At 46.5% G+C, this 25,147-nt stretch overlaps 1 protein-coding gene across 1 annotated transcript in view; it reads left to right on the top strand.

Moving 5' to 3' along the window:
- SFMBT2 (Scm like with four mbt domains 2) overlaps positions 1–25,147 on the top strand; it is a 234,767-nt gene that overhangs the window by 105,121 nt on the left and 104,499 nt on the right. The window contains exons 5-7 of the mRNA XM_019808390.2: positions 215–303; positions 2,006–2,252; positions 9,226–9,323. Of these exons, the coding sequence (XP_019663949.2) occupies positions 215–303; positions 2,006–2,252; positions 9,226–9,323 (434 nt within the window). The remainder of the gene's footprint in view (positions 1–214; positions 304–2,005; positions 2,253–9,225; positions 9,324–25,147) is intronic.

The following is a 25,147-nucleotide window of genomic DNA, read 5'->3' as shown; positions in this document are numbered from 1 at the left end:
CCCAGCGAAAAAAGGGCACACGGTAGGCGTGAAGTCACCCGTTGCGGACGGGTTTCTTGTCGCCGTGTTAGCTTTCCAGCGTGGTGCTTAAAATGAAGAAAACAATCGAAATAACACATGTGCATAGAGAAGTGCTGTGATTTTAAACTTAACCTGATACCCCCCTGCTGTGCTGAAGGGTGTGTTTTTTCTTTTTCTTCTTTTGTCTTGCCAGCAATCAAAGAGAAGTACACAGACTGGACAGAATTCCTCATTCGTGATTTGACTGGTTCCCGGACGGCACCTGCCAGCCTCCTGGAAGGTGTATGTATTGCTGTTATTCACTATTCTGTGTCCGGAGCCTCACGGTTACATGAGCACCTTTGCCCATATCCTTCGGCGGGTACACGTGTCCATGTGGATATCTCTGTCCAGATAGCCTAACTTCCTGTTTTTTCCTGAATTGTTTAGGTTAATGATTCTCATGGCACGGAAACATCTTCACCTGTGATACAATCAATATGTGGAAAATTGTGTGTGAACACATTTTTAAATAATACTGTGTTAGGGTATCTTTCCACTATCCTATGCATGTAAGGCTCTGTCCTGTATTTGTGAATATAAATAAAATCCAGGAGAAGACCTGTTCTGTAGAGATGGCCACGAAGCAGATATGTGCTCTGTTACAGTCTTGGAGCATGCTGGTAAATGGTTCCATCGACTGTTCCGTTCTGGATGCGTAATCTCACGCTAACAGCACACACGTGTTGAGTAATAATTGAATTAGCCTCCCTTATGAAAACAAGAGGAGAATTGGCTAATCATATTTCAGTGTGTTTAAAGTATGTGTAAGGTACTGAAGAAAAAACAGTTTAATCTGCAGTCTTGATGGTTCATTTGACAATAATTTTATGATAAAGCGTTTTAATATTTACTATATATACTAGAACAGAAGGAGCATGGAGCACTGTACTGTCATAAATAATTATTGAGTTACCAAATCTGTTTGAGGAATGGCCCCCCCAAAAATGGGGAAACATAGTAAATAACAGGAATACGATGTGGATTTTGACAATATCATTATTCTTTTAACGTTAACTATGGGTTCCCTCCTCTCATAAATGACATTGATTCTTGGAGCACTGCTGTCTAATACACAGTTATCTGGTTTTATTCTGTGAAGATGTTGCTTATCTTAATGGCTCCTAATGTGTTTGGTTAACAAATCAAAATAATGATTCTTCACCCTTTTGAAGGACAAATTGTCTTACTCTGTTCGTTCTTTTTTTTGAAAACATATTTGCCTACAAGGCTGACTGAACAAACACCCTTTTCACGTACTAACATATGCTGAGAAGGTTCCTTATATGGGGCAGTAATTATATATACATATAATATATATTATATATATATATATAAAATATATATATATATAATATATATATATACATTCTCTAAACCAACGATCAGATCAAGTGTAGAAATAACTTCACATAATTGTCTAATGTCGCTGGTCCTTAATGTGAATTAGACATGTCATTGGCACATGGTCATGCTTTGCTCACATGAACTATGAGGGAGTCTTAACCATTAGCGTGGTAGCCATTGTAAGATGAATGTCTATTGAGTCATGGGGTAAGTTGATAGCCCCATAGTTTATGGGAAAATAGACATTTAGCTACCACATATTTTCTAGCAGGAGGCCAATTTGGTGGAACTCTTCTTAAAAGCATGCTTATTTCTGACAAATGCAGTTTTATCTGGGAAGGGTGATTTGTTTGGTGAGAACTGAGCACAAACTGTTATGTTCTGTTTACTTGTGATTCTTGTTGTTGGACAGAGGGCTGGGTGGAATGAACGTGTGTGTGGAAGGAGCGGGAAGAGGATGGGGGTGGAGGGAAACACCAGACTGTTTGCCAGTAGCTTGGATGATGGTGTGAAAAAATATTATCTTCTGCTGTCATCTGTTTCCATGAGAACCTTAAAATAAAGTTTAAAATAAGGAGTTTTGCTTCTGTTTAAACAGCCTCTGCGAGGGAAAGGCCCTATAGACCTCATTACAGTTGATTCCTTAATAGAACTTCAGGATTCTCAGAGCCCTTTTCAGTACTGGATAGTTAGTGTGATTGAAAATGTTGGAGGAAGATTACGCCTTCGCTATGTGGGATTGGAGGACACTGAATCCTATGACCAGTGGTTGTTTTACTTGGATTACAGACTTCGACCAGTTGGTTGGTGTCAAGAGAATAAATACAGAATGGACCCACCTTCAGGTAAGGGCCAAAGCTTTTGCTGCTGCAAAGTATTTTGCAAAAAGATGTAATATTTTCCTGGATGTGTCTCTGGAGAGTTTGTTAGCTCCATGGTACCTTTTACACATGGGTATGTGAATCTTAAGCATTTTAACCTCAGAATACTCTTCTATGGGAAATAGAACTCAAGACCTCAGTTAGTAGTGTTCTAAAAGGAGAAAGCGGTGGAGGCTGTGGTGAAGCTGATCTCGTTCCTTTGGAAGCACTGATTCACAAATGAATTCACAAACTTGGTCATATTCTCCGTTTTTCCTTAGAAATTTTGACAGTCTTGGAAGACAGTCTGTCTGCCCATACATCCTCCATTCATGCACCCATCCATTCATTTATCCATCCATCTCCATTCATCCATATCCCTCCCTCCATCTGTCCATCCATGCACTTACCCACCTATCCATTTACTCACCCATCCCTCCAATCTCCCAGCCTCCCACCCATCCCCACCCATCCATCCTCCATCCATCCATCCATCCATCCATCTGACTATCCAACCAAATGCTTGTCATTATATAATCTGTCCTGACCTGGAAATAACAAATTTCCTGGCACGTCATGGATTTTAATTAGCTTCAAATGCCCCGTCAAATGACTTTCACAGACTTCATTGGATAGAAGAGTGCATTATGCTTTCTGACATACCTCACTGGGCAAAAATCTCACTGTTCACAAACTAACCATTCTTGAATGTTTACCATGTGCCAGGTGATTTTACATCTGCTGTGTTGTTTGTTTTGATTACAAAAAAGTGCTGCATGTTTGGTGTGAATATTTCCTTTTCCAGCAGAGGAGATTTGAGACTGAGGTTAAGCTACTTGTCCAAGGTCATCTAACTTGGAGAGGGGGGTATACTGTAGTTCAAATTCTTAGGCCCCTTGCTTCTTTCTTCCCATTCCCCCTGCTGCCCATACTGGCCTTACCAATCTTTTGATGGGTATCCTCAGAACAAAAAAAGTTGGATCCTTATGGAATTAAAGGTGCCAAGGTAGAAATATTAATTTCTTCCAGAGATTGCTGTTTTTCATTCTGATCAGTTTCACCAGGTGTATTGGAAGTGAAGCACTAAGTCCTTTGTTAAAATTGCCAGAGATTTTTTTCTCCCCTATTAGTTGCCAGTGCTAGTCTGGAGTACATGAAACTGAGGACTTACATTTTTCCTTTCTGTCACTCAACGGCTTTAATTGAAAAAAAATTTCTTGGTTCTGTATGTCATGTATTTGCATTTGTGTTGAGTTTGACAGGCATATAGACACGTAACATGGTATTTTATTAGTAGTATTGTTGTCAACATTTTGAGAAGCAGCCAGGAAATCCATTTATACCCTGAGTAATTTTGGACTATGATGACAAACAAAGGGCCTGTCAGTGTTGAGAAAAGATCTAAGCTCACATTTGCCTTGGGATTCATAACCTAGCAGGAGAAATTTACTTTGTGTGGGAAGCTGGGTGTATAAATCTTAGCTTAGTATCTAATTGCTTTATAAATTCTAGGAGATCCCTATATTTGCCAGTGTGAACATTTATAGCAAAGCAAAGTATTATTAGTGGCTTCTTAGGTTCTGTTCAGTGTTCCTTTGCTGTGAAGTCATGGGACTCATACTCAAAAGCAAGAATGGAAAGTGTCACCATAGAAACTTGGGAAATATTTGCATAGGAGAGCTCTCTCTCTTTTGTATATAATTTAATGTCTTTATAAGATAAGAATAAATTGTGTTTACTTGTCCTAGAAATTTTCTGGACATGAGTTGTCCATTTCACAGAAGAATTCATGGGTGTCCTTAAAGAACTTGGAGAAGGCATTCATTGTTAAGAAGTCATTTTCCCAACATTTAAATTGTTGGCGAGAGAAGTTTTGCATGGGAAGAGGAAAATAAAAGGCAAAAGGACACTCCAAGTGTGGCCTTTAGTTCTTTAGATGCAACAGTTGCAAGATAAAAACTAGATTCTTTTGCCTCGTTTAGCAGAGCAGCATGTGGGGCCGCGATTATTACCCGTGTGTTTTATTATTTTTGAAGCTTTTATTTAAATTCTGGGTAGTTGACATACAGTGTTATGTAAGCGTACAATACACCGAGTCAGCACTTTTGTACCTCACCCAATGTTCACCATGGCAGGTGCACTCCCTCACCCCCATCCTGTTTCCCCCATCCCTCCACCCACCTCCCCTCTGGTTACCAGCAGTGTGTTCTCTAGAGTGAAGACTCTGGTTTTTGGTTTTTGTTTTTTGGCTTTTTATTTGTTTGTTTGATTTTTGTTTTTGTTGAGGGAGCTGGAATGAAGGCAGGAAAAACAGTGTGGTGCAAGAACCATGCAGAAGGGCTCTGTTCCAGGCATTTTGCCTTGTACAGGTAGAATGAAGTCGTCAGGTCGGACTTGTAACTGGCATTATTTCAGGCATTGTTCCAGCCCCTGCGTCTTGCAGTAGTGAGTGTGAAGCCTCGCAGTTAAACGACCTGGTGGCTCAAGGTCACACTAGTGAAACAGGGTTGCAGCGAGGACGCTGGTGTCCAAACTCCTAGCCCAAGTCTCCTTCTCCTACGTTACACTGACATTGGGAGGTCTAAAAAAGAAAGGGGGAATAGAAAGGGTGATTTTTTCCCATAAGTTAAATCAGCTTTAACAGCCAGGTGGGTGTGGAGGAGCCCCTTTCCCTCAGTGTTGAACGGAAGGCCAACTGCAATTGTTTAGGGATTTTCTGGCACATTGGCCTCCCCTGTGATCCACCGGTGTGCTAAGCATGCCCCATCTTCGGGGTGCTGTTCTTCTCGATGTGGCGTGGCCCACCCCTCTCACTTTGTCCAGACCTGAGAGGATTTTCATAGCCACTCGTACTGACCATCTGGGTCTGTATCTCTGCTCTCTTCCCAGTGCCTGACACTGTGCCTGGCATGTAGCGTGTGAACAGTGAATGTTCATCGAATGAATTGACTGAATAGAAAGTTGGGTATGTCTGCAGGGAGGGCAGGAACCAGCCAAGTCCACCTTCCAGGAGCCAAATAATCGATGGGGCTTTGGAAGCCAATCTGGAGGGGGAGGCCCTGGAGTGAAGACACCCCCAGAATGGCGAGGGCTTGCTGTCCTCTTTGCCCCTGATGTGGGAGGGAGCTTTTGAAGACAGGGTCAGATCAAGCAGAGAGGCTCCCAGCATGGCTGCAGGACCTACTCTGTGCACAGGAATACGGTCTTGTGGGTTTCGTGATCATTTTTGTTCCTCCAGAGGAGCTCATGTGTGCCTCCAGCTGGAGGAAGCTGGCAGAGTAGGAAAACATAGACTTGGAGCCAGGGTCCGAGTTAGCTTCTCCTTGCACTTCTGTTCCTCGCTACAGAGCCCTGAGCAGTCCCTCCACTTTCCTCCTCTGTGAAATGGGGGTGAACGGTACATTTGCTGTGCTGCTGAGTGTTACAAGGTCCCGCAGGGGATTGCCGTTTTCTGGGTATTCGATCTGTAAACAGAGTTTTATGGTTATATTTGGTTTCTTAAGAAATTTAAGTAGGTCGTTGAGGTCAGGAGTTTTTTAGAGACCCCACCTGCTTTCATATTTCTGGATGCTCAGAAAGCATCATAGACACAGATGGTTTTCTCGCAGTGCTGGGGGATGGAAGATGCAGGTGAGGGTGCTGGCAGGGTTGAGTGCTGGAGGGAGCCTACTTCCTGATTTGTGGATGGCCTCTTCTTCATGTGCACATGGAGAGAGAGAGAGAGCTCCGGGGTCTCTTTTAATAAGGGCACTAATCCCATCATGGGGACCCCACCCTTATGATCTCATCTAACCTTGATTACCCCCTGAAGGCCCCATCCCCAGATACTGTCCCGTTGGGGGTTAGAGCTTCAACATATCCCTTGTGGGGAGACATGAACATTCAGTTTGTAGACTTCCCAACATCTGTTAACAACCATGGACCAGTCTTTGCTCACTGGCGAGAGATGGAAGGAGTGGTGGTTGCAGGGTGCGTGAAGAAGGGGATCTCCCCTCCAGGCCTTCATTTAGTCAGAGGCTGCAAGCTGGTGGTCTCTCACCCCCTCCCGCTTTCTGCAGCTCTCGCCTTTGCAAGAGCTGGCCAAACACTCGCTCGGAAGGGGATCGCCTCATTTTCACATAGGCTTCTAGTTAGAGATGGATCAGGCCCGATTTTAATTGCTTATTACTTCCCCACAAACAGAAATAGACATGATACACTCTATTAAATTACCTGCAACACAGTCATTTTAAGAAAATGGTTTATGTTCTTTTAATGGTGCTATTTATTGTCCATAAACTTGCCGGTGTAACCAAGCACCTCTCTGTCTGATGAAACACACACACGGAATACTGTGCTCTGCTTATCAAAGCCATTAGGTGTTTGGCTTTTGCAGGTGGTTGAGCGTCCTGAAAAAACCGCATTTGATTTTCACCTTTCCACTTTCGCCATGGGGTACAGTCCGTATTAGGGCTTTATAGCCTCAGAAAGAAGACAAAGGATCTTAAGATTGTAGGACAGAGACCCAGGTCCTGTGGAACCTGGGTTTCTTGGTCTATTCAGGCTGCTACAGAGAATAAACAGCACAGACCTGGCGGCTTATCACCAGCAGCATTTATTTCTCACACAGTCGTGGAGGCTGGAAATCTGGCATGCAGCCACCCACAGATTTGATGTCGGCTGAGGCCCCAGCCTGCTTCCTGGGTCACCGAGGGTCGCCTTCTTGCAGTGTCTTCACATGGTGGGAGGGATAAGGGGTCTCTCTGTGGTCTCCTTTGTAAGGGCACTAATCCCACTCATGGGGGCTCCCGCCTCATGACCTCCCAAAGGCCTCACCTCCTAAGCATCACTTTAGGGGTTAGGATTTCAACGTACAACGTTGCAGGGGACAGCAACATTCAGCCCGTAGCCGCTGGGCTTCTGGTTTGCTGAGAGAGAGACAGCATCAGGAGGACTGGGGGCTCGGCTTTCTGGGATGATGCAGTGAGCCCAGTGGTGCCCTGCCAGGTGTGTGTGCACACAGGTGTCAGGAAGGGCAGCGAGTGTCCCCACAGGGGTCTGTAGGTCACCATATCACCTGGCTCTGTTCTGGGAGTCTGGCTCAAACACCAGCCAGCTGGGCTTTTGCTCTGCTCTTGCATAGTTTTCTTGAACCACCCTTCTCTTACCTCCTCTCCGTCTCAGGAGCTCCCCTGCCCCCAGATTGTGGGAGATCAGGTGCCAGCATGGTGCACCTTCTGCCTTTTCCCCACCCTTCCTGTCTTGTCTTTGGCAATCGCCATCCGTTCTCATGACTTGGTTCTCCTTTTACTACCATGCCAAGGCTGAAGTCCCTGTTGACCAGCTTCCAGATCCCTGGGAAAGTGAACTTGTTCTCGCATACTCGGGAACTCTAGGCTCTTGTGTGTTGTTTCCATCGTGAGCCCCTCCTGACCTGCTGCCCTTGGTGTCCTCAGGGCTTTGCCTCCCAAAGTCCTCTGAGTTGCCTCCCCTCCACTGAGATTTTGATACCGTGCCCCTGAGCTGAACCGTCTTCCCATCCTCATGGGAAAATTCAGAGGGCTGTGAACTGGTCTCCCTTCCTCCTTGGTGGGACCCTTGTGATGAGTGATTTCTCCCTCGGCACCCCTGTTTACCTGTGGATGTTGGAGGGACCATTCATCCACTTTCTGCACGGGTGTTAACTGGGGCCTCACTGTGTTCCCCCAAATATGTCAGAAGGTACTAAGAGGAATCACATTCTATTCTTGTTCTGATATAGAAATGCCAAATTGGGAAAAAAAGAACTCCCCCGAGTCGGGAGAGTATAAATAAAAGTCTAAAAAGGATTATAGACAATATCCACAGTAGAGCCTCTCTTGTCATTAATAGCCCTTTATGGGACTTTGTGTAACCGACCATGAGTGACAGGGGGCTGTGCCTTGATAACCAGACTCCTTCTGGCCGCTTCTCTCTCCTATCGTAATTATGGGAGTCTGAAAAGACTCAATAAACTGTTCGAAACACAAGAGCTTCAGGCTCAAGGTGAGTTCAGAAGCTGTGGGCATCGAAATATACGGCTGCGTGCTAAAAAGCAGACATGCAAGAAATTAAAAATAGAGCCCCAAAGGTTTAATGTTGCCTTTTAACTGTGCTTAAATTCATATTCATGTCCTAACTGTCTGTCTGGAGTAGCCTGGGTTGATATAGGGAAGGTATAAACATATCTCCTTCAAGTGAGTGCTTCTGCAAATCCTATTTTGATAAGGTCTTAAATCCGTTGAGATCAGATCATAAAATCCCCCTGCGGTCTCAGCAGTCGGGGAAAACAGTGCTCAACAAATTTTTTCTTTCTGTTTTGCATTCAGCCAGAGTCACCTCCGTTCGTAAATCCCTCTGCCCACCCCCCATCCCCCCGCTTGGGGGGAAATATGGGCAACATGTGGAGCGTTAGCAACATTTCAAGTGTAAATATTAAACTGGGTTGGTAAATTTTAATTTACCTTTTAATAATTTTCTGGCTTACATGGGCTATTTTTAGCGTATGGGAGCTTAGAGATTTAATGAAAAAATATGCTGTAACAGCCAAAAATGCCAGACAAGAGTCGTTTCTAGTTTAGAAATTTATCTGATAATAAGTTGTTCATCAGTGGATATTACTTCCCAGGTGATGTATGGAATTTGGGGCAGCGATGACTGAAGTGGTGCTAATGTGATTTATGCCAGCAAATTACTTACGGAATGCCCACAGAATGCATGCAAATGTTCCCTGAAGGGCCCTGTGAAGTTCATTCTTCGTTTCTGATCTCAGATCTCAAGTTGCTCTTTACCCTCAGAGAATCCCGGTAGCAGGTGGCCTTTTATGGGGCAGGGTGTGAATTCTCACGGTCGCTGAGTGTGCCGAGCGACTCTGAGAAACTTGGAAGATAAAATTCAAGGGAGAACCACCCCGCAGAACATTTTAGTCCTTAAACGCTTATGTGGTTTGCTGTTGATACAGAAATCTATCCTTTGAAGATGGCGTCTGAGTGGAAATGTGCTCTGGAAAAATCCCTTACTGATGCCGCACAGTTTCCTCTTCCAATGGAAGTATTTAAGGTAAGTTGTCGGCTCCTAGCGACTTGTTTACTCTTCTCCACAGTCACCGTTCTCACGCGGAAAGTCTCTCACAGCCAATCACTGCCCGCTGTTGGGAGAGCTGCCCGCTCGGCCAGTTTCCATGTGAAATGTTTAAAATGTCATCTGTGCTTTTGCTCTGTTTCGCCCTCTACACGAGTTCCTCGTCGTACAGGACCCTGATGGCAATTCCGTGGCTTTCCCGTTCTTCTCCATGTTGTATTGTTATAGAACCATAACAGCTCAGTGGCACTCCCTCACCCCTTACGAAAGGAACGCAACACATAGCAAGTCTCTTTTTGGTATTTGTTTGGTGAAAATAGTAGAAAATGATGCCCCTCTTGATGGTTCGGTTTCCTGGATGGCCCGAGTAATTGGTGTGAGTATCTGATGGGCAGTAGGCCCGGGGGCTGCTAACAGATCGGGGAGGGAGACACACAAGTGAGATGGGTCACCAGGTTCCTAACACTTTAAAGTGATGCCTGACGCTGCTACGTAGATGAACGGGAAGCCGTGGGCAGGGGTGATGTGTGCGGCCAGAGGGAGTCCTGAAACCTCCTTGTCTTCCCTGGACCCTGCGTCCTCGGGCCATTCAAACGTGGTCTCAGTTGGCTGGTGGAAAGTGGCTTTCCAGGCCCGAAGGGCCCATTTCTGCCACACACGCCCGCCATGGAGACCGAAATGCCAATGGTGTTAGGTGCCATGGGCAGCAAGAATTTGGGGCCTGGGCGCAGGTGTAGGCTCCCTGAATTTTGGTTACCTCGAAGGCCCCACTCAGAATCGAAACCCTCTACGGCTAATTGTGACCATCTGCGCTTTCCTTGTTTGTAAAATCGGACTTAAAAAGATGGCTTTTGAAACTAGGGATAAAATTATGTTCTGAAGTCATTGAGTAGGTGACTTTTCCAGTGTTTCGATGCCTCTCTATTGGGAACAGCATCAATGGACTCGGGCTACAAGGGGTGGTGATGGCTGGCAATGAAACGGTGTCTTGGGCTTTTTTTTTTGGTTGTTTTTTTTTTTGCTAACTGATCACCCCTCCCCTCCCTCCCTTGCTTCCTTCTTTCCTTCCTTTCTTGCTTTCCTGATAACATCCTCCCCTGGAAAAGATAAAAATAATAAAGAAAAACAGCTTCGACTTTTCCATAGCCTACCTGGCTCTACGGCCCCTTCGTGTCCCCCCGTGGATCCCGACAGTTGGTGTCTGCTGTCTTCATGATATTTTAAGAGTATACACTGGATCATGTCCCTCACCCTTGAAAAAAGAGATTTTCTTTTGGAGTATATTCTAGATCTGTGGGGAGCTCAAAGAGTAACATACGAAATCACGAATACCCATCTTTGGTCTAGACCCCGGGGGGGGGGTCGCCGCCAGCAGCCCTCTGTGTGTCCTTCCCCGACGCGCTCTTCTGCCTTTGCCAGGGGACCCGGCACCCTCACTTTTGTGGGGATCATTTCCCTGCTTCTCTTTGTAGTGTTACTGCCCGTGTATGTCTTCCTAAATGTCATGTACTTGCCTTTGACAAAGTAGGAAGCAGGTGTAAGCCTCCTTGTTTCAGAAGAGGCCTTTTCCTGGGGCTCCTGGCTGACTCAGTCGGTGGAGCGTGCAACTCTTGATCTCGGGGTTGTGGGTTCGAGCCCCACATTGGGTGTAGAGATTACTTAAAAAAAATAAAAGAAGAGGCCTTTTCCTGCTCTTTGGAGGGGGAAATAGCTGGACCATGTTTGGGTAATAAGCTGGCGTTGCTTTTTTCAGTTTGTAAGAGAGGGGAGTCAGCAAATTCAGGAGCTTAAGAGAACTGGGCTTTATCATAGTTGAGCTGTCCGCCAGAGCAGTAGCATGAACTCCAGGTACTGGACATCCTGAGAAATATGGACAGGAACCAGTTGGTTTATATTTTCTGCTTTTTTTTTTTATGTTATGTTGGTCACCATACAGTACTTCATTAGTTTTTGATTTAGTGTTCCATGATTCATTGTTTGCGTATAACACCCAGTGCTCCATGCAACATGAACTCTCCTTAATACCCTTCACTGGGCTAGCCCAATCCTACCCCCTCCCCTCTATTTTTTTTTAAAAGATTTTATTTATTTATTCGACAGAGATAGAGACAGCCAGCGAGAGAGAGAACACAAGCAGGGGGAGTGGGAGAGGAAGAAAGGCTCATATCAGAGGAGCCTGATGTGGGGCTCGATCCCGTAACGCCAGGATCATGCCCTGAGCCGAAGGCAGACGCTTAACCGCTATGCCACCCAGGCGCCCCCCCCCCAAAACCCTCAGTTTGTTTCCCAGAGTCCATAGTCTCTCGTGGTTCATCTCCTCCTCTGTTATCCCTCCCTTCATTTTTCCCTTCCTTCTCCTAATGTTCTCCCTGCTATTTCTTATGTTCCACAAATAAGTGAAACTATATGATAACTGTCTTTCTCTAGCTTGACATATTTCACTTAACATCATCTTTTCCAGTTCCATCCACGTTGATGCAAATGGTGGGTAATCATCCTTTCTGATGGCTGAGTAGTATTCCATTGTACATATGAACCACATCTTCTTTATCTTTTCTGCTCTTATTGCTTACTCTATTCCAGGACCAGGCCCAAGCACTCCTCTTCTGTGATGTGAATGGAATGTTCTCCTTGGCTCCAGGCAGCTGGGCCTAGAGCAGGGACTGGGAACGTGTTTAGTATTTGGTCAGAATGAGCCCAAACTGTCTGCAGTCTTGGTCTGCCTTGCTTTGGCGTTCTCCCCTCAGGTCATGAAGACGATACCACGCGGCGAGTCATCTTCAAGATGGCAGCCTACAGTATCCTTGTCACTTTGAGTGAGTGAGAATGTCTTTATTTCTGTCTTCAGTCTTCACTGATGGTTTGGGTAGAGAATTTCTAGGCTCGCGGTCACTTTTCTCAAGAATTTGGAGGTATCACTCCATTTTTCCCTCCCTTCTCTGGACTCTTCTATTTTCCTCCATTGTTCTATAATTTCCCACTGGATTGCCGTGGTGGACATCGGTTTTTTCCCACAGTGCTGGCCGCCTCCACCGTCTGCAGCCCATGCCTTTAACTTGGGGATGTTTCTTTTTTAAAATGATGCCTTCTACTGCTGTGCTCTTTTGCTTTCTTGATCTGAGTATGTGGATGTGCTATTACTGGACTGGCTTTTTACTTCTTTTTTTTCCCCTTTCCGTTCTACTTTTCATTTCCTTGTCTGTCTGCCACTACGAGCAGTTTTCTGAACTTATTTGTGCTGTCATGTTTTTACGAGTGCTTGTTTGGTGTGTTTTTGCTGAATGCTGTTTATAGCCTCCTCTTCTTACCACGTGGACACATGAGTTTATCTTGTTGGAATTACTGATTTTTGAAAGTTTTTTTCCCCTGAATAATTTGTTTCCTCCATGTTGCTTTGGTTCCTGTCGTTCTTGTAGGAGACTTTACAGAGATGCCTGAAAATCCCTGACCGTGGCTCTTGAGTTAGAAGGGGGTTAGAAAGCGGAGGGCAGAGCTGGTCAGTGTAGGTGACCTTGGAGCATTAACTTCTTTGTACGGTGGTATTCCTCTTTAGCTGATTTTTCAGGGGAAATTTTTCAACTTCAGCCTGGGGCTCAAAGTCCAGCTGCCGGTGTTGTTGGGTTGAGTGGGGGAGGAGAGGGTTGGGGCTTCAGTACCTAGGGCTCAGGTACCTGTAGATGATTGGTCTTTTGGAGTAGGGGAGGGAATTTCTTCCCTCCCCTGCCCCCATTTACCCCCGGTTTTTTTTTTTTAAGGATTTTACTTATTTATTTTAGAGAGAGAGAGAGAAAGGGACAGTGGGGGAAGGGGTAGAGGGAGAGACGGAGAGAATCTCAAGCAGACTCCCCGCTGAGTGCCGAGCCCGACTTGGGGCTCCATCTCATGGCCCTGAGATCATGACTTGAGCCGAAACCAAGAGTCGAATGCTCAACCGATTGCGCCCCCAGGCACCCCCCATTCACTCCCAGTTTTAGGCATATATGTGGTATTATCAGTTTCTGAGTCTTCTGAAGATTCTGCAGTTTCCCTGGGTTGCTTCTCAGCTTTGCTGCTGAAGCCTCAGGACTTGGCTCTGTTGATGGTGTTAAATCAGTCACTTCTTGTGCATCTGAATTTTCGCTTCCATACCTTTTGTTGCTATCGAGTGGATTCGTGTCTTAAAAAAAAAATTATTTACTGGAATTTTGGTTAGAATTTAGGAAGACATTAAATTAATGTTTTCATCTGCCATCTGCATCTGGCACCCCCATTCACGTGTCTTGTGCCCCCCGGCGTCCTTCCAGGTTGTGCCAAGCCCGCTGGGACTCCATGCTTGCTTCCCCTGTGTACCTCCCCTGTGTGCCAGGTGCCGGCCTCTCCTCTGTTCTTCACATTGCCTTAGTACCTGTCTTGTTCTTTCTGTTAGATCTTGCTAAAGGATTCCACTGAAAATATGCATTCTCTTACAAAGCGTTCCTGGGGCCCCTGGCCTCTGTCCCTACTGTCCCTTAGGTGTCTCTGTGGTACCTTGTTGTCCAGCTCACACTTAGGCTTCATCATCTGTGTGGTTTTTGGTAGACTGTCCATGTGTTTTTGCCTAACCGAAGCTTCAGGAAGGCAAGGACCGTGTCTTTCCTGCTCCGTGTTGAATCCATTCAGCCAGTCTCCGTGGTGGCAGTAGGGCTCAGGAAATCCTGTCAAATGTACAAACAAGTTCTTGAATAGACAGGTGTAGTTAACTAATTGATTTAAAATATTTTGAGTTAGTATAGTTGTGGGTTAACTGGATACACAGACTTACTGTTCAGAACCGTGAATACGGTGAATACTGAAGAGGTAGAAATGCTAATAATCCTGATACATTTTTAATTAATAATTTACTAATTCATTCAACATTTATTGAGCAGCTACTTTCTGCAAAATGCTAGTTGACCAGATTCCAGGGTCTCATCATTTGTTTACATTTTTCAAAATACAGCAACCTTATTCCCTCACTTTCAGGTTTTCCTGTTAGAATTCAGACTGTTCTTTCGGTGGGCTGCTGAGAGTTCTCATTGCACTCAATGGTTTGTTCATAACGCATAGTTGCTGTAAGAGTAGATACTGAATGTTTCCTGTTTTTCACAGGACATGTGGAATGGGCATTTCATAAATAAAAATGGGTCAAGTTGAAAATTATGTTTTCATAATTCAAGCTTGTGAGGCACTTCCATGAATGTTCTCTCTTATTTCAATTCGGTGGAAAAGAAGTGGGCAGTTTCCTTTTCTTAACCATGCTTTGTAGGGAGTGGGTATTTATACGTTTAATTTTGGAATCGTGAGAACAACGACCATCCTGAGGCTATTGTAATAAATGACCACAAACTGGGTGGCTAAAAACAATGGAAATTTATTGGGTCATAGTTTTGGAGGCTAGAAGTGGAAATCGAGGTGTCGGCAGGGCCAGGCTCCCTCCTAAGCCTCCAGGGGGAGAGGCTGTCCCGTGAGTGTGTCCTGGTTTCTGGTGGTTTCCTGCAGTCCTTAGCCTCTCTTGGGTTGTGACAGCCTGCCTCCAGCCTCTGCCTCCGTGTGGCCTTCTCCCCTCTCTCTGTCTGTCCCAGTTTCCCTCTGCTTATGGGGACACCCATCATTTGAGTGGGCCCGTGCTCATGCAGTAAACCTCAGTTTAACTCGACTGCACCTGCAAAGACCTTGTTTCTAAATAAGGTCGCATTCCCAGGTTCTGGGTGGATGGAAGTTTTTAGGGGACATTATTCAACCCACTACAAGCACATTTCCTGGATGTACAGTAATTTAAGAATCGTATAATAGTCGTCTCTACTGAGTTATCCTACTTACGCAGGAGTAATTAAGCTCAGAGAAATTGCATGGCGTCACGGGATGAGGCTCAGACTGTCTTAACAGTCGTTTCATGTTAATAAAAATGAGAGCTTTTTTTTTTTTTGGTCTCCAGTTTTTGGAAGTTTTGGTGAGTGATATTCTACAGGGTACAAAAATAGACCTTATGCATTTTTTTTCCTCCCCTCTGTTATCACTGTTTGATCATCACTGTTTCTGAGCAGGCAAACTTACTTCTATTATTTTCATTATGGTAAAAGATATGTATGTTTGGATTCAGTCATGAATCCTCCTAGATGCATGTTGTTACGGAAAATTGCCATAGTGTTCAGCTGTTGCAAGACAGAACTCAAAGCTGTGCACATTTAATGGCTGGAGATAAGCAGTATTTCAAAGCAGTTCTTTTTTTTATTATTTTTTTTACACAGTAGGTAAATGGGTACTTTGATGGAATTGAATCTCATTATGTTGCGGTGTTTGTCACTCTGGGGATGTGTTCACATGTGCTTTGGTATCTGTGTATCTATGTCTATAAATGGAGTCCGCTAGTGTTAATGTATAGAATTCCTCATCTTGCGTGAATACAGACAGTAATGGTGCAAAAACAAGCTCGTCATTAGTATTCCTTTGGTGATTTACCCTTGATTTGAGGGAACACTTGGAATGGCTTTTGGGTACCATGTTTTAGTGGGAATTCTGATTTCCCTTATTTTGGAAATGCGGATGATCTTCAAAAGGGTCCATTGATTTGAAAGTCAAGGAACTAATGAAACGGGTACCAAAAAGGGAAAGGGATTAAAAAAATGCATTATACTGAAAAATAAATAATGAAAAATTTTTTTTTCCTGCAAGCCAGCCTCATTATTAAGGGACCTAATAGAATTGTTAAGACAATCCATATATTACTACTCATTTACCCCTGAAGAAAGGTAAGTTCTTCATAGAGGTGACCACAGTCCCCATCAGCACGGCATCTCGTGGCTTCCTTCTTCACTTGTTAAGCAACCTTTGCAACCCATCATTTGATTGTTGACAAGTCCAACTGTCCAAGTGATGAGACTAGCAGAAAGTGGCCAGAGATTTCTGTTCTGTTTCAGTTTTCAGTTGCACTAAATATGTGATGCATGAAGTTGGGGGAATTCAGTTAAATCTTAAAAATGGGGCCTAGGGAGGTGGGAAAATAAGAGTGAGGCTCTAATTAACATAACATTCTATGTGTCAGACATTCAGAAGCCTTCTCTAATCATGGTTGCTTTTCGTTCTCTACAATTCTCATAAGCTGCAATCTACGTTTCTGACCCCACTCATTTGCCAGTGTTAAGTCGTGGACATTTCAGTGACAACTCCTACATTCATCAAAGAGATCTACAAATAAGAAGCCAGAGCCCCCAGTTTGCCAGTTAATTGAAATAAAGCATTTTTCCCTGAGGGGAATACCGATGTGTAGCCCGGGGAAAGTGCACGTTCCCTCTCACTTCATTCCTGACCACACCTTGTAATTGCAAGGAAAGAATGTTATTTAAAATGTCACGAAAACTCCTTATCCATCTTTATCCCTTAAAGAGGTGAACTTGCTCGAATATTTTTTTTTCACTCCATCAGAAAAAGAAAGTTTAAAATCTCCGTGTGTTTGAAATTCCAAGTAAGCTGTTTAGAGATGGGCGGTGGAGTGGCAGTAAGCGTGAGCCACGGAGACTGGAGGCCAGAACCATGGCGTCGTCCCGAAGCCTGGCTCTTTCCTGTGCCTGTGTCAGGCCCCCAGCTCAACCCCAGGGTTGGTGACTTCCAGGACTCACACGACTAAGATGAGGTCACACGCGTGGTTAAAACGACAGCAAAAGGCTATAAAGCGAAATCAGCCGAAGGAAGGGCAGCATGGGCTACGCTCTGGAAACTCACGCGTCAGCCTCCAGGGGTCCTCTCCGGAATGTCCCAGGGGAGACCCTTCATTGCGACAACACAAGCTAACTGTTGTCTGCCAGGGGAGCTCATCAGAGGCCCGGCCCAGGGGTTTTATTGGGGGCTGGCCACATAGGCACCACCTGCCTAGCACGGGCCCAAGTCCTAGACTCCCAGAAAGAGGTTTAAATTGTATTGTTTGTAGAAACGATCTTGGCGCAGCGGGCTTTGTACAGTGTAGGGTGCTGTTTACAAGCCCTCTTCCCGATGGCAGCCCAGGGCTAACCCCGCAAGCAGGCCCTCTCCAAGGACTGTGGTCTCTGGCCTGCTGTGCATATTACCCATTCTGCACACCTATGTTCCATCCATCGACAAACCCTGGCGGCTCCACCATCCCAGACTGTCCCAAATCCAGTCACTCTCCTCTTGGTCCATCAGCACAACCCCAAGGACAAGCTGCCGTCCCTCTGTCCTGTACTGCTGCGTTAGTTTCAGAGCTCTATCCCTGGCTGCTAATCGTTGCTTCTCTGCAGTCAGAGTGATTCTTTTGAAAGAAAATTCAGATCCTGTCACTCTTCTGCTTGTATTTCCCCCGTGGTATCTTCTCCTGCTCAGGGCTTGCTGTCCCGGTCCCGCGTGGTCCTGCTCCCTGTGGGCTTTCCCAGCCCATCTGCTGCCTGAGGCCCTCCCGTGAGGCACCCCACCCTCTGGCGGACCGCTGCCCCCCCACCACGGAGCTGCCCCCGCTCAGGCGTTTGCACTCATGCTCTGTCTGCCTGGAACGTGACCCCAGAGGCCTGCGGGCACCTTCCCTCACTGTGTGCAGGTCTCTGCTCACAAGCACCCCGTGCATGTTCTGTATTCATTTGCTTTTTCTGCATCGGATCTGTTTCCCCTAGCTCAAGCATAAGCTCCACAGAGCAGACAGTGGGTCCGTCCCCAGGGCCGTGAACGGTGCCTGGCACGTAGTAAGCATACAATATAAATTCTTGAATGGCTTTAGAGAAGAAGTAAGTAAAAAAATCAACCCTGAAGAGTGGAGACTCCGAGGTCTCAAGTGTTATGTCGGTGGGGCGAATCCCGTGTGAGTGGCTCTGAATGACGTGGCGAGCGGTGGTGGGTTGGCTGAGGAGCTGATGTTTTCGTGACCAGCCCAGACTACCCGTGTCAGGGTGTGGCTGAGACAAGACAGCTGAGCTCCCAGGAGAATATTAGGCATGCACTGGAATCGAGGACACATCTCAGTGTCGGTGAGATCCCATCGCTAGTGAGGTTGCCGTGTCAGTGTGTGTATCTTGCTGGCAATGACAGAGTCACCAGGATTGTGTGCGGGCTTGTCTTCTTTTCAGAGAGTCCGGCCCTTACTGCCTCTCCCGGTGTTTGCAGGCATGCATCGTAAGGGCGGGGTGTATCGTTTACTCATTGAATAGATCGGTGCAGGTGGTAACCAGGAGCCTGAGCAATGTCCTCCCACTGTGCTGTCCGGCAGTAGCTGGCTCGGAGTGACTGCGTTCTGCCTCTGGGCGGCTGGTTTTCCACCGTGTGGCCTGTCTTTCCCAGTGTCCCTTCCACGTTCCTCAAATAAGCACCATAGCTGTGTAGATGAGATGTGTTTAGGTGGTGACAGCCAATGATTTCAGATTATTTCCATTTTTATCGGAAGCTGAGGAGAGATGTGTTTTTTGATGGGATATGGATGCCCAGACTTTAGGCACAATCCATCCCGTTATTGCCAATTCTCGATCAATATCTGTGACTGATGTGGAGGTTACTGGGAGCCAGGGTCGTGGTAACTGGCGTTTTTCCTTGGTCAGGACTCACAGCAGATCAGAAGAGAGTACTTGGTCTAGTACTTGGAGAAACCCCAGGTCTCTTGGTGTCTGTCTCTTTGATAGAATTATCTGTTAAAAGGATCCCAGGCTAAGTATACATAACTGATTGGCCTTAAAGGGCGCCCTCGAAATCTGTTCATAAAGGGCTTCCGTGCTGGCCAAGCCACAAGCTAGATGCCGTCTGATCCCGTCTCAGGCGGTGCCTGTCATGATTTCTTCGTTGCAGCTCTCTCTCCCCAGAGGTTAGCGTTGAGCCAACAAAGGAAAGGGGCCGCTGGGAGAAGACCCATTGGTCAAAGAAGATGCCACACGCAGCCATGATTAGTAGTAGTATTTTTCAACACAAGCAAATGGACAGAGAAAGGCAGACATTCCATGCACGTACGTCTTCTCTGTGCAGAGCGATCGGGCAGTGCTCCTACCGCCCTGAAGACCCCCCAGCCTGTTACTTCTTTGCTCTCTTCAGCTTTGAATTATGTACCTGTCCGTGTGATTGTAGATTTAACCCGTCGGAGGGAACCTCTTCTGTATTTGAGGATCTGAGACCTAGGTGAAAGGCCTGAGAGAGAAGATTAAGTGTGGCAAAGAGAGAAGAGCTTTTCTGTCTCATTTCATCTGCTACAGCCAAAGGGGTAGGAAAGCATTGGAGCTGTTCTGTGACGATGGATGGTGATGTTGTGGTTTCTATGGTGACTGATTCCTTTTTCTCATGTTCCGCTGCTAAATACAGCAACAACAACAAAAAAACCCTCACGGCTAAGTTTGGCCGTCAGGTGGGACACTTAGATTCTCCCAGAATCTGCTTTAGGCCCCGTGCGTGTGGCCAACACCTGATTTCTTTGGCATGACATTCCCTGTCCCACACGGCAGAGTGATACCAAACAGTTTGGCAAATAAATGGTCTCATCGAGTTAAACCCAAGTGTTCCTTTTCAAGAAGGGCTGTCTTAGACAGGGGGTCATTTTGGTATCAGGCGGAAGGCTCTCGCCCCCTGGGATCCTGTCCCGACTTCGAGGCTCTGCCCGTTGCCCGTTCTGGGCTCACCACACACCTGGGCCTGAAGACAGAGGCTCTGCCAGGCACGTGCGGTGCCCCCCCCCCCAGCCGTTCTCATTCCATTAAGGACTTTGGAGACCCTTGAAGCAGAGCCTCTTTGGGGTGCTAGATGGCAGAGAAGTTCAGTCCTTCCTGATGTGTAGAGACACGAGGGAGGGCTCGTTCGCGGCTGTTCCTCATGTGCTCCGGGTTCATGAACCGTGGCGTGTGAATTCCATAACGGAGAGAGGATGATAGGGGCCATCCCATTTTTATGAGCTTCGGAGAAAATCTTGGGAGAGACAATTAAGGGGGCAACTTTGGTCAAACAATAAACGTAACTATAAAAATCGCAAAGCCCGGATATACGGAGTTGGCTCCAACGATGGCGTGATCGCAGGGGCCCAGACGCTGCTGCCTGCAGTCAGCCTGATAGCGACTTGCTTCTAATTCTAAACAGTAAGAATTTAAGAATAGAGTCAACTTTCCGTTATCTGCGCTGTGAGTTATCATTCCCAAATGGCTTCTGTTTGCTGCTGATTATTCTGAGTCCTGCCAGTGACCGCGGCTTCAAGGAAGGCAGGATAATATCAGCATGGGCGCAGTGTAACTGGTGTTGGGATATGGGGCGGGGGCACCGCCTGCATCTCCAAGACTGAAACATTTCAAAGTGATTGTCATGTCGGATTTGTATTTGTTCAGATTTTCCATACTACTCTCCACTAGTAAGAAAATAATTAAGAAGCGAGTCTGCTTGTTTCTTCTATGAAGGACTTGGTAATGGGCCACAATAAAATTGTTTAGAGGCAGCTTTTTTCCTTTGTAGGTTAGGTGGGCCCCCCCCTTTTTTTTTTGAAGATTTTTATTCATTGGGAGAGAGTGCATGTGCAAGTGGGGGGACGGGCAGAGGGAGAGGGAGAGAGAGAATCTCAGTCAGGCTCCAAGCTGAGTGCAGAGCCTGACACGGGGCTTGATCTCATGACCCTGAGATGATGACCTGAGCCGAAATCAAGAGTCTGACGCTCAGCTGAATGAGCCACCCAGGCTCCCTGGTTAGGTTGGGCTTTTAATCTCCACATGCCTTTCGTAGGCAGGCACTTGCAAATTGCAGTATTTCAAGAGGGGACACTGGTATAAGGAGGAGTCTAAGTCCTTTCCTTTTATGATGTGATGGAAAACGAGGGTCCCAGTAGGCTGGTGCTTCTGTGCCGTGAACCCCCAACTTTCACCAAGCTCTGTCCTGCCTTGAGAAAGGCACTCTGAGGGGGTCTGTGTGTATCGTGGGTGTAAGTGGAAGCATGGGGGTCTTTCAGCTTCTCTTTAGTTCCCTGGACAGGCATCCATCCTGAGTTACCTTCCCTGGATGGAATGAAGTCAAGGGCAAGAGAAAATCGGCCTCTAGTATTGTCTCCAGCCCCACGTATAATCAGAAGGATAAACAAATCAGATAAACTGTTACATGAATATGTAAAGTTGTGTTTAACATTTAAAAAGAGGAAAGAATAAGTTTAGAATAGTAGAGACCCGGCTTAAGGCTTGTTAATATTTACCAAGATGTCCCTCCCGAGGGTGGTGCGGGTGAGATTTCTAGGTCCCAGCAGGACTGATTCTCACCCCTAGCATTTTGATGTTCCTAAAGGTACCTACGTGCGTACTTAACTCCAGTCTGCAAAGGAGTTCAGAAACTTCAGTCATTTCAGTTGTGATTTTGTCCAAATTGGACCATTCACCGGACCTCAGTTATTTCTGAGCTACCAGTGATTCTGAGAGGCTGCAGGGGTGTCCGTAAGGGGGTGGGGGGTGAGCAAGGCCAGGCCAGGAAGTGTTGCAGTCCTGGTTCTTGTGCGATGAGTCTCACACCTTTGGAGTATCTCTGGAGTGTACGGAAACCCTTTCAGAGCCATCAGGGTGGGGTACAGAGGCACAGGATAAAAAGCGCAGGTAAAGCTGGGGATACTTGGCATGAACGCCAGCGTCATGCTCCCGCGGGAGATTGTTGTCTCGGTGAGAGTTCGGATCACTGAGCCCCGCAGGGTGGGAGAAATGGCACTGGGCCCTCTCCACGTGCTGTGACGTTATCTGCACAGCAGCTCGACACAGCAGGCCTCCTTGGTCTTCCCAGACACTCGGGGAGTCTCCAGGCTCAGAGAAGTTGATCCCTCATCCTACCCTGTGCCGGGAGCCCGTGGTGGAACCAGGACGCACACACAGACCTACCTGAATCCCCGGGGCCGAGATCTTTTTCCTCTTGCTTTTGAACAGTCTCTAGAAGTAAACGAGGGTATTTAAACGCTGAGCCCAACGAGTGTTAGTGCAACAAAGGTGGAGAACAGAAATCCCGAGAGTATGAAGGATTTGCCTATCAGAGTGTCGTGTGGGCTGGGACATGCTGAGTGACCCCTCCTTGTTCAGTCTCCTCTGACAGAGGCTCTGTCGGCTTTTAGGGCAGGATGATTCTTTATTGTCCTTTGAGCAAGTGCCTGTGTTTCTTGCAAATGCCCGTCCTCCAGAGGCTGGAGGTGTTCCCCGGTTAGAAGTAGAATCCCGGGGTGGGCCAGGAGGAGGGGCCCCGTTTTACGGGACAGCGGTGGGCTTGGGAAGAGGCCTGTGACCAGTTTGGGTCGGCAGTATCTGAGGAAGCCAGTTGCATGGTTTCTAGCACAGGTGACCTTTCCAGAGGAGGCGTGGGGAAGAGGCGGCTCTCTCCTCTTCCCCTGCACTTTATCCCGCTGGGCTGAGGATGCTGGGACTCTGCAGCCGTGTTCAGGCCCTGAGGAGAGCTGAACTGAGGGAAGTGGTCCCCCAGAGTGTGGAGAAGGATGGAATGGACCTGGCCCGTGTATGATTTTGATGCCTGCTCCCTTAACCAGCAGCCTGGAGTGGAAAGGTGTGTTCCAGGACATAACGGATTTCCTGACGGTGTGTGCCAGTTTGAGTAGGGTTTTCTGGCCTGGCCATGTCAAGGTGGCCTAGTGGGTAAAGCTTTCCTCAGGGAACAGTTCCCACTGGGTGACTGGTCTGCTTGTCTGTAGGTTTGAAGTGAGAGTTTACTCCTTACAAATACCAAACCCCTTGCTGCCTTGGAGGGAGGCAGGCAGGTTAACGAGAACGTGAGTCGTGTATCGTCATTGTGTTATATGCAGGGCATCTGTGGCACAGCAGCATATTGTGAGTGTGCCGTGTTTGTTCCCTTTCTCCGTCACAGCATCTTCTCATGTCATACACTACATGTTCAGAGCAGTGGCCTTGGGAGGGTAAGTAACAACCCTGGATCTGCAGTGTAGACTGGCCCAGATACCCAGTCAGGATTTCCAGGCCTTGTTGGGACAGCATCTAGAAGTCAAAACTGAAAGGGTTGGTCTGCAGGACTCATCAAACCAAGAGACTGTGGAGAGCTTCCAGGTTGAATAAATGTTGGAGACAGAGGCAAAGAGAACCAAGGGGGCTCATGGAAAGTGAAGAGGGAGGAGCCCACACATGCACGTGACCTCTCAGCGAGACCCGACTTGTCTCTTGACCAGATCCGGATCAGTGGTTCGCAGCCGGGGAGGATTTGCCCGCCAGGGGGCGTGTGGCAACGTCTGGAGGCGTTTCTATGGCCACATGTGGGAGCCTGCCACTGGTGCCTCGTGGGTGAGGCAAAGAGTTATCTGGCCCCCAAATGCCAACAGTGCTGAGGTGGAGAGGCCTTAGTCCAGAGAATGAATACTTTCTTCCTCTGGAAACCGGTGGACTGGTTAGCAGTGAAGACAGCCGGGATGTGAGGAAGACGCTTGAGACTTTTCACCGGTATTAGGTCCATGCCAGGCTGCCTGGCACTTGGCCCTTAAAACTGTGGGATCTTTTCCACCTGAACACCGTTCAGGTTAGCTCACACTCTCTGGGCTACAGTCGCTGCTGTCCATGTCTGGAAGGATCGGAGCACAAAACCAGCCTGCTTTGTGGAAAAGTGGTGCTCATTACCCGCTCTGCTTTCTATCTCTGAAGGGTCGCGTCCACCCTAGTGGGGACCGTTCAGGACCATGTTCATAATTTCCAAGACAGCCGTTGGGTTGCATTTGGGGCTGTCAGCAGAAGGGGCAGCCAACAGTATGTCAGCCACGTTCCATCACTGGGCTGTGAAGCTTGGACTTCCCCCAGAGCGGCCACCGTGCTCTTCCTCAGCCCAGGGCGTTGCTGTGGAGACGGGAAGAGAGGCCCTGGCTTTATTGGGGAGAGGATGCAATAAGTGTGGGAATGTAATCACTGTTTACCTAAACACACAAAATCAGCCCTGGTTTTTCCCATAGTGCTGCTGTAAGTAAGGTTGCATTTCTTGCCACTTACAAATGCTTTTATGGTGCTAAATGTTAATCAATGAAAGGCATTCTCAGTGCTCTGCTTTCTTTTTCTTTTCCTTCTTTTTTTTTTTTTTTAAGCTAGTGTACCAGTTTTTGGACTTAACTGTGAAATAGGTCTACTCTCGTTACCTGTTATAAATCTTGCGGTTCAGGTTGAAGTATATAGTACTGCATTTTCTCATTACGGTTTTTTAACTTGATTTACTGCATGACTAGTAGATAAAACGACTATTTACAGCTGTAAGTGAAGAATGGAAATGCTGATTAGTGTTCGGTGTACAGATTTTTTATTACATTTTCGTAATAAATATTTCATTGGCTAAATTTAATTCAGTGCTGTGGAATTAAAGTGTAATAATGCTATTGATTTAATAAATGCTGGCATCCTAATGTCCATTTTTAGATGAAACTACGATAATGAGAGTAATTTTCTAGTGAACATACGAGCATTAGATTTCTGCTAAAACAAAAAGAGGAACAATATGATAAATTGCACTGGGTCTTTTTTTTTTTTTAGCATGCCATATCATGCTGATATGAGTAAAGGCGTTAAAGCACAGTTCATTATATATCAATTTGAATGTAATACTAATTAAAACCTTCCTTTGACTTCACTGAAGCCTATTCTTAGAAATTATGTAAATTAATTGAGGCTTTCGAAAAGATGCATGTGCAATGTTTTGAGTACCCTGTGGGCCTAAAAACTGCCATGTCGAAACTGAATAAAATGACACCGTGCAGTAATTTTGTTGATACACTAAGAGATTTGGGTGCTCTGGGAGCCTGGGTGGCTCACTCAGTTGAGCGTCCGACTCTTGATCTCAGCTCAGCTCTTGATCTCAGGGTTGTGAGTTCGAGTCCTGTGTTGGGCTCCATGCTG

Source organism: Ailuropoda melanoleuca, chromosome 15 (assembly GCF_002007445.2).
Source record: "Ailuropoda melanoleuca isolate Jingjing chromosome 15, ASM200744v2, whole genome shotgun sequence".
NCBI lineage: Eukaryota > Metazoa > Chordata > Mammalia > Carnivora > Ursidae > Ailuropoda > Ailuropoda melanoleuca.
Note: the sequence above shows the minus strand (reverse complement) of the source record. Positions and strands in the feature narration are given on the sequence as shown.